The sequence below is a fragment of the Leucopleurus acutus genome (assembly GCF_964270905.1).
Source record: "Leucopleurus acutus genome assembly, chromosome: 10".
Classification (NCBI taxonomy): domain Eukaryota; kingdom Metazoa; phylum Chordata; class Mammalia; order Artiodactyla; family Delphinidae; genus Leucopleurus; species Leucopleurus acutus.
In genome coordinates this window covers 42237299-42252436 of record NC_139153.1, presented here as the reverse complement: position 1 = coordinate 42252436, position 15138 = coordinate 42237299, and the positions used below count along the sequence as shown (strand labels likewise).

Sequence of the window (15138 nt, the reverse complement as noted above, 5' to 3'; positions counted from 1 at the left end):
CTTCCTTTTGGTCTTTGGTAATCAAATATACCTGAACTGTACATTTCCCATGTGACCTTTTAATTTAGGTTTAATTCAGTTTTAACAATGTCTCTGACATGGACCTGTGTTATAAGAGGTCTGTCCTTAGTAGGCTTGGCTGACTTTGGTATGAGAGTGTTTATATAAATATGTTTTAGTTATTTTCTAGTGGACTCTGACGGCAAGGTGGTGACTAACCAGGAAGGCGTGTTCCGCAGCAATTGCATGGATTGTCTGGACAGAACTAATGTGATCCAGAGTCTGTTAGCTCGTCGTTCGCTTCAGGCCCAGCTTCAGGTACAAATGCTTTTTTTCTTTTATCAGATAAACAATATAGCAAAAAAGAAACTTCATCTTTAAAAACCAATAACAAGAAACATTCACATGCCCCCGTCCTAACCCAATTCTTTTTGGTTTTGTGTCTTGCCATCCATGGATGTACACTTTGTCCATAACCATGGTCAGTGTATGTACAGTTTTAAATTTTGCCTTTTTGCTCTAGCATTATATGTGATCATAGTTTTTTTTGTTTTTTTTTTTTTTTTTCCGGTACACGGGCCTCTCACTGCTGTGGCCTCTCCTGCCGCGGAGCACAGGCTCCGGACGCGCAGGCCCAGCGGCCACGGCTCACGGGCCCAGCCACTCCGCGGCACGTGGGTTCCTCCTGGACCGGGCCACGAACCCGTGTCCCCTGCATCGGCAGGCGGACCCTCAACCACTGCGCCACCAGGGAAGCCCATGACCATAGTTTTTAAGAGGTGCATTGTTGTGCTATAATTTATTAAGCCATTTAGGTTTCTATATTTTTGGCTTATAAATAAGGATATAGAGAATATACCTATGTATATTATTATTAGCTTGAATTATTTCCTTTGGGTTAACTCCTGGGTTAAAGAGAATATATACTTTCCAAGAGGGTTATACCAGTTACCCCTAAGACTAGCCAGCAGTGAAAAGTGAATCTTGCCAGCATTAAATATTTTTATTTAGAAAGGTTTTATTTCTTCTTTAATAGTACAGAATAGTACCTCAAAAGTTGTTTTCGTTTGCACCTCTTTTATTGTTTGGCAAGGGATATTAACTCCCAGGTATAAAGTTGCTGACACAGCTTTGCTTTACCAGTAAGACTGTGTTGTTGAGAAAGAATAGGTATAAATATTTTCTTCTCTTTATATTTGGAATTAAAAATATGTATATCCCAGATTTCCAGATCACATTGGCATTTGATGTAGGGAGCAAACAAAATGCATCCCAAGTGGTTTCCTGCCTAAATAATTTGTAAACATTCAACTTTGTTTATGACAATTTTATGGGACTCAGGGCAGAATTATGGAGGGAAAATACCTCCCCAAGTCCTCAAGTAGGACATACCAAAGGAGTGGTTGCCCTCTTTGAGCATTCTCTAGCTTGTATGGTACTGTGTCCTTGTCAGTCTGTTGGATTTATTGTACTTCAGAATATATTTTTCAATAGAAACAATATTAGGAATGGTTGTTTCCAAGGCTGATTAACAGAACTCTATTTAACTAGGTTTTGTAATCTGTATTTAACTAATTTACATGCTGAAAACAGTATTATAAAACCTAACCAACCTTCAGAGAGTCTTTGGGCAGGAACCTCTCTAGCCTCAGTGCCAGCTAATGTGGGGACTCCAATTGTGCCTTTCCCCTTCCAGTGAGGGCAGGTCATTGAGCATGGGCAGGCCCCATTCTGAGGGAGAGAGAGTGAGATGTCATTTGAGCTGAGCAGTGAATATGGTGGTTCTAAGAGGGTAGCGGGTCTGAGACAAAGACCAAGGCAGGAGTTCCTAATCTGTGGTCAGTGAACTCCAGTGGGGAGTCCATAGAGAGCTTCAGGATGCCCAGGAGTCCTCTGAGATGATATGCAAAGGGCTGTTTGTGGGGAGGTAGGTAGGTAGTATTCATCCCAGTTCTCAAAGGGTCCCAGGGTTAGGGGATAAGTTTAGAGGTCAGAAGTCTGGAGATGGTGAATTGTGAGGAGGTAGAGGGGTAAAGTCAGTGGAAGGTTGGGGGTGGCAGGAAAGGAGGTAGTAATGGCTGGAATCCTGCAGCAGCCTTCCCTCTCCCCCGTCCTTTCCCTTCTGCCCCTGTCTCTGAGTTTACAGTCTTGCTACTGTTCCTGCGGTGCTGGGGCTCAAGGGAGAGTGGGGGCTATGGGCAGAAGGAAGCCCAAAAAGAGGCTTTTGCAGCCTGGCCTGAGCGGGAGAGTGCTGTGGTCCCCATGTACAGGGAAAGCATCTCCCACCTACAGCCAGGTGACAGATGATCTGGGGACTATGCTTTTTCTTCCTAAGTCATATGTGCTGAAATCTGTTATACATAAACATAGGTATGATTCTTATTCCAGAGACTAGGAGTTTTGCATGTGGGACAAAAGCTTGAAGAACAAGATGAATTTGAGAAGATTTACAAGAACGGTAGGTAATTTCTTTAACAGAGGCAAGGTTACTCAAAGTTTGAAATAAATAATTTGGATTTAGAGCATTGGTTGTTATTTTAATCATTATCAGCTGATTTTTACTTTTTCTCACAGCCTGGGCTGACAATGCAAATGCTTGTGCCAAACAGTATGCGGGAACTGGTGCCTTGAAGACTGACTTTACCAGGCAAGCCATGCTTTAAAATCACATTCCAGACCAGTGGTTCACAGTTCTGGTGCATAGTAGGTCACTCGGGCAACTTTTAGACAATAGCAACAGCAAACCACCAGTGCCTGGGCCTCATTTCAGACCGGTCAAGTCAGGACTGCAGGGAGATGGGGCCGAGGCACTGGTGTCTTCTTAGCATCTCTGGGTGATTCTGATGCACAGTGGGGGTTGAGAACCATGGCTCCTTAGCTTTTCTCAAAGCTTACTGTGCACCAGACTCACCCCAGTCCCACTCAGCAGGTCTGGGGCAGGGCCTGAGATTCTGTATCCAGGTGGTGCTGGTGCTGTTTTCAAGGACCACACTGGGTAGTGAGAGGTTAGAATGTTTTGAATTTGTTACACATGTGGTTGGGTCTTTTTCTGCTATATGGATTCCCTGGGAGCAAGATAAGCTTTCTAGTCTCTTTGCTGTTTCATGCCACTTAACCTGGGCTGTGTGTTTCTCTTCTTATTTCTTGTCTTTGCAAGTGGAACTGAGCATTTTTCCTCTTTGTGCCTACTTTGGTAATATTTTAGAAATAGGATACACATTTCTTGGACCCGATATTGGTTTCTTTTGTGAGGTGTCTCCTTCATATATTCAGGGATGTTTTTAAAAAAAATCTTTATAATTCACTTATCTCCATACCACATACTTATTGGCTGTAAAACAGTGTGAGAATTTTATATTTTTGCATACTAGTGCATAATTGCATTAATGCATAATTGCATATTAATGCAAATCTGTAACTCAAAACTTAACCTCATATTTAACCAGAACTGGGAAGAGAACTCAGTTGGGACTTATAATGGATGGCTGGAACTCACTGATACGGTATTACAAGAACAACTTTTCTGATGGATTTAGACAAGTAAGTTTGTTATTTGATGCTAATTTTTGGTCATTAGGTGGCTGTATCTTTGTACTGTTCTTCTGTAATATAATCATATCTAATTTGGGAGTTACTAATTTCCTTTTTTTCTCTTCTAGGATTCCATAGACTTATTTCTTGGGAACTATTCAGTGGATGAATTAGAATCTCATAGTCCTTTAAGTGTTCCAAGGGATTTGAAATTCCTGGCTGTAAGAAACGTTTATGTTTTTCAAGTTGTTAAAAGCATTGTGTCTGAAGTTAGAGATGGTGCCAACTCCCCTTGATATAAAACATTGTATGTTGTTCTAAATGGAACATAAATATTTAAGTGTCCCCAAGGAGCAGATCAGGGAGAGGAGTAAAATAACTTTGGAATGTTTGTCTTCTTTCAAACTTGACTGTCTTTGGCAGATCCTTTTTAAGTGAGAACACAGACGCATGGGGAGTGTGAGGGCTTCTCATTTCTGGAGACTACTCCCCTGAGGTTCAGGGATTGCCAGAGGCAAACTTGTGACCTTGAAGTTGACTCCTCTGTTCACAAGACTTTTCAAGAGCCTCTCTGGGGTCTCATTCCAGTGGGCAGGGTGTCCTGGAGTGGAGGGGCCTGGTGTCTGGGTTCTCATCTGGGCGACCTCCCTCTGCTTAGCACTCCCTGGTTTGGAGCAAAGCCATGTTTTTTCAGATCTTTTAACCTGTTGGAAGATTTGGGCAGTTATGATCAAAACTCTAAATAATGGTGTTTTGCTGAAAGAAAGATACTTTGTATATTAGATTGCAGAAGGGTTTTATTCTCTTTAAAGCAAAGCATGCATAACTGATTGTACAACCATTGATTAGCATCTTATGTGATGGTTTCTCTTTCCGTTTTCTTTTCCAGTTGCCTATTATCATGGTTGTCGCCTTTTCCATGTGCATTATCTGTTTGCTTATGGCTGGTAAGTCTGCCCTTGTTTCACATTCTTACAGTCATTTCTTAGAATGTTGAACTTTCCTGTACAGCGTCTTAAGTTTGCGCCTATTCAGTACTTGATGTTTCCCTATTGAATTGAATGAGTTAAGTGGGCAGGTGGGAGGATTAGTCCTTAGATGTGACAGAAGGAAAAATGTATACTCAGTAGCTTGATACTTTTTTTTTTTCTACTTAAGCTTTTTAAAATATTTTTTTCTTGCTATCAAAGTAATACATAGTAATTACAGAAAATACAGTTGGGCAAAAAAGAAGATAATGTTATTTATCCTCTTGCCTTTCAGAGATAAGCTAATTACTCTTAACATTTTGATGTTTTAAGCTCTATAAGTGTGTATTCTGTTTTTCAAAAGTGAGATACAAATTTTTTTGTAATCTGTTTTTTCACTGAGCAATATAAATATTTCCCCGCGTTCTTTATTTTTAATGGCTGCACAGTATTCCATTAATGGATGTATAATTTATTTAACCAACCACCTATGTTGGACAAATAAATGTTATTATAGATGAATACATTACTTCTTAAATTTTAATAGCGAAATTGCCTAAGGACCTGAGCTAACAAAGTCTTTATTGGTTTTCTTTTCTCTCTCAATGTTTTTCTGTGTTACTAAGTTAATGGAGACATTTTCATCTTAAATGCATGTTAAGCAGTGTTCAGTGCTCTGGGAGTTTGAGTCTGTAACACGTTGCATGTGCCTCGAGGTGCAGCCTTAGGCACCTCCAGTCACATCCTCTATCCTGAATTCGCTGGGCTGACATTTCTCTGCCTGGCTGACTTCTGCCATCCTCAGGCTCTCCTCTCATGAAGTGTCTCTCTATTCTCCCACACAGACCTCATCTCCCCCTTTCTGATTTCTACAGCATTTTGTGTACCTCTCTTATAGCACTTTGTTCTTTTAACCTTGTAAGCACCTAGGGATTTCTTCTTCAGAGGCGCTGTACTCTTTGGGGTCCTGAATGCACCCAAAGTGTATTTCTGTTTGTGCGGTAGTGATTTGCATACTCGTTCGTCTTTCTCACTGAATCAGCAACTTTTTGAAGGCAGAGATGGTGTCTTACTCATTGTTTTACCTCCTGTGTCTGGGATACAGTTTTGCCCTCAGTAAAACTTTGCTGAATTAAGGACTCCTCACCCCCCCCCACCCCACACTAATTCTGCCAGCTTCTTGAGGGGAGGCTCAGAACCTGTTCGTCTCTGTAATCCCCTCAGTGTTCAGCAGTGTAGGTAGTCATGACACAGGGAGGAGCTGTCTTCTTGTTACTCTAGGGCAGGGGTTAGCAGACGTTTTCTGAAGAGTCAGATAATAAATATTTTAGATTTTGTAAACTATATACGGTCTCTGTTTGCACAGTTTGTTTTTACAGTTCTTTAAAAATGTAAAAACCATCACAGTGCAAAAACAAGCCGAGGACTCTCGAGTGCAGCATCACTGTGCGGCGTGACTAGGGGGTCTGTGTCACATTTGGGGCAGGAAGGAAGAGGACAGGACCAGCTGGCATGTGCTGCTCACGGTTCAGTTCACACCCTAGATCCTTTGACTTCTCTCTTTAAAACATTGCCCATTGGATGCCATTTTCTGGGAACCACTCCACTGCTGAATTAGTTTTGTTATTTTGGTCTTTTTATATACTTACATTTCCCTGTGGAACCTCTGGAAAGGCAGGGAGATCAAGACCAAGACTCAGCCTGAACAAATGGACCATTCCTTTGGGGAGTGTCCCAGAGTGGGCTTGTGAGGAACTGCTTTTTTCTTTATCCAAAAAGAGTTTTAAAACCCAGAGCTGTCAAAATTAGCAATTGTGGAAATTTGAATGTTTTCAAGTGAGAAGATACTGGATGCTGTGGTTAGTAACATCTCATGTCAGTTAATTGTTGTAAAGTAATGATCTTTGTGGTGTTTAGATATGACAGTGTCTGATTTCTAGCCCCTACTTTGGTATTTAAGAGAATAGCAAATAAATGCAAGCATGTTCTCTGACAGCTTATTAGGAAAGTGTCTACACCCTGATTTCCTTTCTGGCGTGCCCTCTTAACTGGCTGTTGACCTCTGCATGTTTCCCTGTCAGCAGGTGAGGCCAGTACTATTGCAGGAGAGAAGCAACACTGGGTTCACCTGTTCAAGGAGTTGAACAAAATAGACCTTTTCCCATTGGCCTGCTGCTTCCTTCATGTACTTTAGACTTTGAAAAAAAGTGCATCTCAGGAGAGTTGTGTTAAATATGTTGTATTTATTGAGTTTTGTTTTATACACTTTATTTTTTTTTTGTTTTTTTTTTTGCGGTACGCTGGCCTCTCACTGTTGTGGCCTCTCCCGTTGCGGAGCACAGGCTCCGGACGCGCAGGCTCAGCGGCCATGGCTCACGGGCCCAGCCGCTCTGCGGCATGTGGGATCTTCCCGGACTGGGGCACGAACCTGTGTCCCCTGCATCGGCAGGCGGACTCTCAACCACTGCACCACGAGGGAAGCCCCTATACACTTTAATACATAACTTTTCTGAAGCATGTATATTTGTAAAGTTATTTTCTATAACAGAAAAACCTGAATGAACTTTTTGGCCAACCCAGTATTTTTTGTGTTAGCATTTTGGTAGTAGCTGATACCTGTCATAGATAGGACTATGAACTAAACTATTAGTAATAATTTCTTATAATATTAAAGTATATAATCTAAAACTAATAATTACTATTTGCTTGATATAACCTGAAATTAGTTTAGTCAAGCGGTTCTCAAAATGTGGTCTCTCGACCCATAGCATCAGCATAATCTGGGAACTGGTTAGAAATGCAGATTCTTGGACGCCACCCCAGGCCTGCTAAATGAGACAGACACTGGGGTTCAGCCCAGCAGCTGATTCTTTATCAAGCCCTGAAGCGGATTCTGTTGCCAGCCAGAGTTTGAGAACCACTGTTTTAAACCTTAATTGAGAGGTTCTTATATTTTTCCTTTGGATGTGTTTGTAAACTTTAATGTTGTCAAGATGTGCTAAACGGCTGAAAGCTGGATCTAGTATCAATAAAATGACTTGTTATTTATCAGCTCTTTGTTTTTAAAATCAACAGGTGACACCTGGACAGAAACACTGGCATATGTGCTCTTCTGGGGAGTTGCAAGCATTGGAACATTTTTTATTATTCTTTACAATGGCAAAGATTTTGTTGATGCTCCCAGATTGGTCCAGAAAGAAAAGATAGACTGAATTTGTGTCTGTGGAAAGCGGCTTGGCTTGGAAGATTCCATTATGCAGAACTGGAGTCTTTACTGACCCGCTTTCCACGTCAGCCCAAGGTCTTTTTAAATCCTTTATCCAAAAGCACATCTTGCGCTTTGTGTGGGGGTGATGACTTAGAATTGATCTGATGTTACTGCCTTGATGATCTCTTTACTATTGGGATGGTTATCATTTGAAGCTATTCTATAATTAAAATGTAACCTCAATTCAGCTCACGGAATGGAAGGAATCTATTCATTGTCAGTTTAATCAGCTGTTGCAGAATAAGTAATATATTTTAAAAAAAATCTAGCTTCTTTCCTTATTTAAAACAGTGAAATTATTTTTCTAGCTCAGTTTATTGTCACTGTAGAAGCAGTTTCTGTTAGCAAGCATACTTTTCCATACATCTTTGGACTTTTCTTTAGTTTAATAATAAGCTAAGTCTACTCTGTTTATAAAATGTCTTTTACATACATCAAGTAGTTGGACGAAATAGTCTGTGACTACATGGTAGGAAAGAGGAGACCAGGGTCTGGTGTTCCTTTGGAGCTTCAGTTGGGCTGCCTTATGAGTTCAGTCAGCTTGAGCTGTGCAGTTTAAGTGTGATGAAAAAGGTTCAGGTGTATTTTATCTTTTTTAAAAGGTGTAAATGAAATCAAAGAATATGAAGTCTCTCTCTTATGCTAGAGGTCCAAAGCCTCCTCTGTTTTCAGGATTGCCCCAGTGTGGAAAATGCCCTTGGTTGGTCAGCTCCTTCATTCTGGACCTTTCGGTTTCTTGGGGGTCTTTCATGGAGACATGCAGGCCTCTGAGCGGGTCTTGTGCTGAATCCGATGTTGCACTTGGAGGCAGCAGCTGCTTTTCCACGCACGGTAGTGTCGATGCTTTTCCCTATTTAAGGGTTTTTGTTAGCTGTCAGTAAGTCTAAAATTTAGTGCTTCCAGGTAGTTACAGCTCTCCGAATCAAGGACCAACTTAAACTTTAATTTATGTGAAGAAATAAATCTGAAAAAATACACTCTAGAAGCTGTGCATAGTTCTAATTATACGTCAGACTGTATATTCAAATTGTAATTATGAGGTTTAAAAATTAGAAAAGTATGTAAGGAAGTATAATTGCCACTATTTTAAAATAGTTCAATTAAATACTGCTACAATATTTGTGTTGTGCTTGAAAATATGTACAGTTTTTTCAATGGTAATACCTTTTCCTGTCCTTAAATATCTCTAAAGAGCGCCTTGATTTTAACATTACCTTTTTTCCAACATTATCTTTTATAAACATTAATAAGAGTTGTTGCTTTTAGAAACTTAAAGGAAATAATAGCTGGAAAACCCTCTGTAGCTTAAAGTCAGTCATTAAAACTCACAATAGGGTAAGTAATTAGAACTACCTACTCTTAACTTGTAAATAAGCATAATTCGTTCCAAAGAGGAAATATCGAAACTTAGTTCATGTCTACTGTAATGTATTACTCAGATGCTACTGGGCATTTCACATTAAGAACTTATTTCAGCGACCACAACAAAGACCAAATCTGAACTGCTGATGTGGCTGTTTTGCAGTGAATGGGCTAATGTTGGTGTGTTAGATCTTAAGGTATCAATATTTCAGAACCCTGCAATGATTATATTTCTAAATTCATGTACTGTCCATCCGTAAGTGAAAATAAAATGTCATACTCTTTTCTAACTAATGTTGGTGTCATTCCTATACCTTGTTTTACAAAGGGATGTTCTTTTTTATAAAAAACATGCAAAGCAATGTGTGGTCATTATAGAAGAATTAGACAATGTAAGCAAGAAAATGAGTAGCTTCTGAAATTCTACTTTCCAATTATGGCCACTTTAAAAATTGTGTTTATCCTTATAATTATTTTTCAGTTACAGGTATTCCAGGGGAATATTTAGGATATTGTTCATTAAAAGATGTCCCCTGTATTCCCACCTCCAAATTGTAATTTCTTTTTCAAAATGATAGAGGCTCTCAACCAAGAAGTGGGACAATATGCTTATTAGAAAACGTCCTCTCAGGCCACAGGAAGATGTCAGGGAGCCTGAGGGAAATGCTGATGTAGACACCTCGGTGCCTAGGAGACCCTTGCACGTGTGTGTGTGGTGTGTGAAGGGTGTTTTGAGGGGAAGTGGCTTAAACAAGCGTTTGGGGGTTTTTCCTCCTGCTTGCCTATGAGTCCTGATGTCAGAAGTTTTCCTACTACAGATAAATTACAATAAGTCTTTAAAATATTATGTTCTTTGGCACATGGACCTCTCCACCTTGGCAGCTTGGTTCACCAAAGCCAGCAAGATGGAAGTCACAGTCTTTTATAACCTAATCTCAGAAGTGTCATTCCCATCACTTGTGCCATATGCTATGCATTAGAAACAAGCCACTAGATCAGCTCACTCGGGGAGGGGATTACACAGGGCATGAATACCGGGAGGTGGGGCTCTCTGGAAGTCTGTTCCCACAACCTGTAAGGAGAGAAAAATCCAAAGTCATGATTCAGAGCTGGTGCTGGAGGGAATCGGGTGTTTCCTGTGCAGTGCCTTTGAGGTCTTTTGCCTGTTTCTGTTAGATTGCTTGTCCTTAAAGATTTCTGAAATTCTTTATATATTCTGGAGAGTAATTCTTTGTTGCTTATATGTACTACATATATCTTCCTCTAGTTTGTGGCTTGTCTTTTCATTTTCTTGTGGTTGCTTTTGGTGAAAGAAGTGTATAATTTCAATGGTGTTGCATTTACCAAAAATTTCCTACCATCCCTTGTGCTTGGGTAAGACAACATTGCTCAACCCCAAGGGACTTCTTTTCACATAATTTTGCTTTTTCACGTCAGGTCTTTTCTCCAGTCCATAAAGTAAGGAAATGGTCTGTGTCAATCCAGGTAGATCAGATTATGCTGCGGTAACAAATGATCCCCAAATCTCAGTGGCTTTAAAAAAATGAAGACTTATTTCTCACTCATTCTGTGTATCCTTGAAGGGTCTGCTGCAGCTCTGCCACATGACATCTGCATCCTGGGACCCAGAGCGACGGAACAGCTTCACACAGAACATTACCAGCTGTCCTGGCAGAAAGAAAAGGGAGAAGTTTCTGCTTGAAGGTGACAATCTCTTCTGTTCACATTTCATTGGTCAAAGCAAGTCGCATGGCCATACTTGAAGTGATGGAGGGAGGAGAGTGTAGCCCCTGGGGAGGGACTGTGTGCTGGCATCCGACACAGGCTCCAGTTTTCTTTTCCCACTGGGTTAACGGGAAGAGTCAGCAGAGAGCCTTCCCGACTCCCTCCGTCCTGCTGTGCGGTGCTGCCACCGTCACACATCAGGCTCCCCTCCACTTGCGGGGTTTCGGCTTTCTGTTCTGTCCCGTTGGCCTGGGTGTTTTCACTGCTGAGAACCCTTCCTCACACAGCCGTGTCTTGCAGGATGGCCTGGCTCTTCCCTGAGCTCTGGGCCCCCAGCTTCTCAGTCTGTTCGGCAAAGCATTGTCCTGAGTGTTTGGAATAACACGAGTCCTGTGTGCTCAGAGCTGTTTTTTGACAGTAGGGATCTGTGGTGAGAACCATTTGGAAACATTGGGTTAAACATAGTCAAAGACTTGTCTCAATTCTCAGACTTGTCAGAGGTTTGACTCCCCTAGAGGGTGTGTGCAACGCAGCAGCACCCAGACTTTTTGGTCTGTGGAATTTTTTATTTACAGAGCATCTCAATAGGACGATTCTGTGAAACTGATTTTGAATAAGGCTCGCATGAGGGCGAGCACTCTGGCCGTGGAGTTAAAGAAAACATGGGCTCTAATTTATATTTGGACCTCACTTGTGTGTTGAACCTGGTCTCTTAACTATAAATTCTTGGATTCTCATCCATATGGCAGTTCCCTAGGATAACACATGCACACGGGGACACCCCTGCTGAGAAACCCAGGTAAATCTACAGGCGGGAGCTCTTCCTTGATGTCCAGCTCTCATCCTCTGTGTTGGACATCACACAGAGGCTCCATAAATGGGATTTCACTGTGGGGGTGGAGGGGGAGAGACAATTAAAAGGAGTTGTGACATGTTTATTACCACAAATGCCCTGGTCCTGCGTGAACTGGTCAGATGGCCTATTTGTTCTTAGCACTTCCCTTTACAGATTATTCTGAGCATAACTTTGTCTTTGCTTTTTGTTTGTTTTAGCCAAAGGCCCAGACATTCGTCTTTCTTCACCATTTTCAGTGATGCGTGCCTGTTGCCTGTTTATTTTTCTAGCTGTAGGAAGCTAAAGTCTCATCTATTAAAATATCATGTTACATTTTATGTCCTAAATTGAGCTCCTATTAGATTTCGGTTTAAACATAGACTCTGAGGTTAGGAGAAGTAGAAAGTACAGGTTGTAAGTCATGTTTGGAGAATTTAAGATGTCCTTCTCCTGACCTTTTGGGAGCACACATTCTCCTGGGTTCTGTCCAGCTTTACTCAGAACTCCATTGCCTACTGATGTCTCCTCTCTGCTTTATCCCTGTTCTAGTTATCTATTTCTGGAAAGTAATCTCACAGTGTTGCGAGTTAGGAATGGAGCCTGGCACAGCTGGGTGATCTCTTCTGTTCCAGATGGCACTGACAGAGGTCACTCAGTGACACTCAGCTGACAGAGGGGCTGGTCTCTGGTCTGCGCTGGTTTGGTGCTGCACAAGGGTGGGTGGAAGGTGGACCAGCTGGTTCTGTGAGCTGGAGCCTCCATGTGGCTTTGCAGCACGGCAGCCTCAAGGTTGTAGGACTTCATACCTGGTTGGTTCACGGCGGCCGGAGTGAGAGTTCCAGCAAACCAGGTGGAAGCTTGCATGGTATGATCTAGCCTCTAATGTCCAATGGTGTCCCTTCCGCCATATTCTATTGGTTGGAGCACTCACAAACCCACTCAGATTCAGGGGGAGGGACACAGACCCCCTCTCTCAATGAGAAAGATGGAAAAGAACCTGTGGCCCTGTCTGGACACATGTTGGATTTTTTTGTAGGCTTTGGTCCTAAGCCCTCCTCTCCATGTACACACTTACCCCAGGTGATGTCATTTAGACCCATGGTTTTAAAATAGCATCTTGATGCTGTGACTCCCAAATACAGATGCATCTAGATCGGACCTTTCCAAAAGGTTCAGATTCTAATGTTCTGCTGCCTACCTGATATTCCCACCTGATTCACAGGCATCTCAAACTCAGTATGGTCAAGCAGAGCTCTTTTTTTCCCCCCCCCCAGAGCTCTTGATTTATACTCTGCAGACTGGTTCCATGCCGAGTTTTCTCCATCTCAGGAAATGCCACCAGCATCCACCCAGTAAGTGAAACATTTCATCCCTCTCCTCTCAACTATGCATCCAGTCCATAAGCAAGTCTTGGCAACTCTCCCCCGCCAAAATATAACTCAGACCCACCTATTCCTCTCCATATTCATTTCCAAGTCTATGCCACCATCATCTTTCCCATGGACTTCCTAAAGTAGCTCCTGGAATAATTTTCCAAGGTCCCCATCTACAACCCTCTCCAGTCTGTTCTCCACAGCTACAAGTGATCTTTCAAGTCTAAACTAGATGACGCAGGGCCCCACGTTAAACCCTCAGGTGAGATTCTGTTGCTCTTTGAAGGAAACCGGAGCTCTGTTGTGGCCTATAAGGCCTTATATGACCTGGTCTCTGCCCACTTCTCCAAGCTCATCTCCCATCGCTCCCGTCCCCAGTCCAACCACAGGCCTCCTTTCTGCTCTTTCTCCCCTGAGGCCCTTTGCACTGCCATTGCCTCTGCCTGGACAGACCTTCCAGCAATTCCAATAACTAGTTCATTCTTCTTCAAAATTCAGTCCATGTATCTCCTCCTCGACCACCTGATTGAAGCACTGTCCCTCTCACACCATCACTTGGCCCATTTATTTCCTTCTTAGAAAAGATCACAGTCTGTAATTAATATCATTTGTTATCTATCATTGTCTTTTTCCCTTCCAGAATCTAAGAGCCATGAAGTCCAGGGACCAGAACTTTCCCCAGAGCCTACACAGGGACTGGATTGTAATATACTCCATAAAGGCTGATCTTATGCAGGTGGGCAATACGAAAGGACACATGATTCACATGTAAGAGACTGGTCAGAAAATTCTGGTTGAGAATTTCATATTTGTAGACGTACTTTTTGCCTTGCAAAGGATTGTTTAAATCGCTCGTTTTTTTTCTACCTGACTGGATGCTGAGTAGAAAATGGTTGGGTGAATTAATTCTCTACCCCAGCTTTTCTATCTATAAAGTGGAACAGCCATACATTAATTTTTCTATGTAGAATAACTTTTACAGAAATCTAACACAATAGTTTACACGCTCTTTCCGCCCCAGGACAGTTCTGAGGTCACACCCAAACCTATTGTGTGGGTTCTCATGGCCTCAGCCAACAAGGGATTCTGAGGTGGGCAGACTGCCCAGGGCACCTCTCAAAAGGGTTGGAAAGATTCTGCAGCAATTCGGAAGAGCTCACATTCTGTTTAAATCCACCAAATTAGAATTTTTTCTCCTAATTTCTCTTTTGGATGCTACCCTTCCTGTTATCATGTGATCCTCTTCTCATGTGATGGCCTTCATGCACTGCATTGGTGCGGTTTCACTGCATGTGAGGAAGCAAACAGAGAAGGCAGTAGAAAAGAGACCAGATGGATTCTCCTTTATTTTCCTTTTTTTTTTTTTTCAAAATTAGCTAGTATGTTTACATAAGGAGGGAAAATCTTGTGTTGAGAGGTCTCAAAACAAAACTACATCTCATAAGTGACCAAAAAGACCTAGAGATATATTTGTTTAGGGTTTTATTTATGACAATTGCTAAAAAAACCCCAAATATTTCCCTACCTGATTCTTTAGAACTAAGAGTAGGTGTGTTTTTAGTATAATCAGAAAGCTTTCTGGAGTCCGTGTCTGGCTCTAATGTCATTGTACTGCTAAGGGCACAGGGATGAAACGTGCCTTTTTCTCTCCAGCTTATTGGAAGAGGGTGGACAAATGTTAAGATGACTGCTTTTGTGCAGTCCCTAGAAAATAGTCAAAGAATTCAAAGAATTTTTTGAAACAGGACTGAGGATTACTATGAAATGTTCTGCTCTTCATGCAGTTCTCAGAAAGCAGAATAAAACTGAACCCAAGCTGGAGACATTTTCATCTGGAGCACATTAGTCTATAATAATGGGACTTCATCTGTTTGACTTCTGTGAGCAAATATTATTCTGGAGAAGTAACTTTTCCATACAATTAGAAATGCTCAAAAGTGCTTTCAAACTTTTAAAGGTCACTTTCGATGTAAGTGTGCCTAAATGTATGACACATTTTCCTTCTCTCTTAAACAGGGCCCTGGTTCTCAGATTTGGCAGGTTCCAGGGCGTGGCCTGGACACCAGGAGTTTTAAA

At 41.7% G+C, this 15138-nt stretch overlaps 1 protein-coding gene across 1 annotated transcript in view; it reads left to right on the top strand.

The window, feature by feature from the left end:
• Positions 1-9423, top strand: part of SACM1L (SAC1 like phosphatidylinositide phosphatase) — a 57732-nt gene extending 48309 nt beyond the window's left edge. Inside the window, exons 14-20 of the mRNA XM_082847693.1 lie at positions 180-318; positions 2389-2458; positions 2575-2647; positions 3447-3540; positions 3660-3752; positions 4421-4478; positions 7575-9423. Of these exons, the coding sequence (XP_082703819.1) occupies positions 180-318; positions 2389-2458; positions 2575-2647; positions 3447-3540; positions 3660-3752; positions 4421-4478; positions 7575-7711 (664 nt within the window). The 3' untranslated portion in view covers positions 7712-9423. The remainder of the gene's footprint in view (positions 1-179; positions 319-2388; positions 2459-2574; positions 2648-3446; positions 3541-3659; positions 3753-4420; positions 4479-7574) is intronic.
• The last annotated feature ends 5715 nt before the right edge of the window (positions 9424-15138 follow it).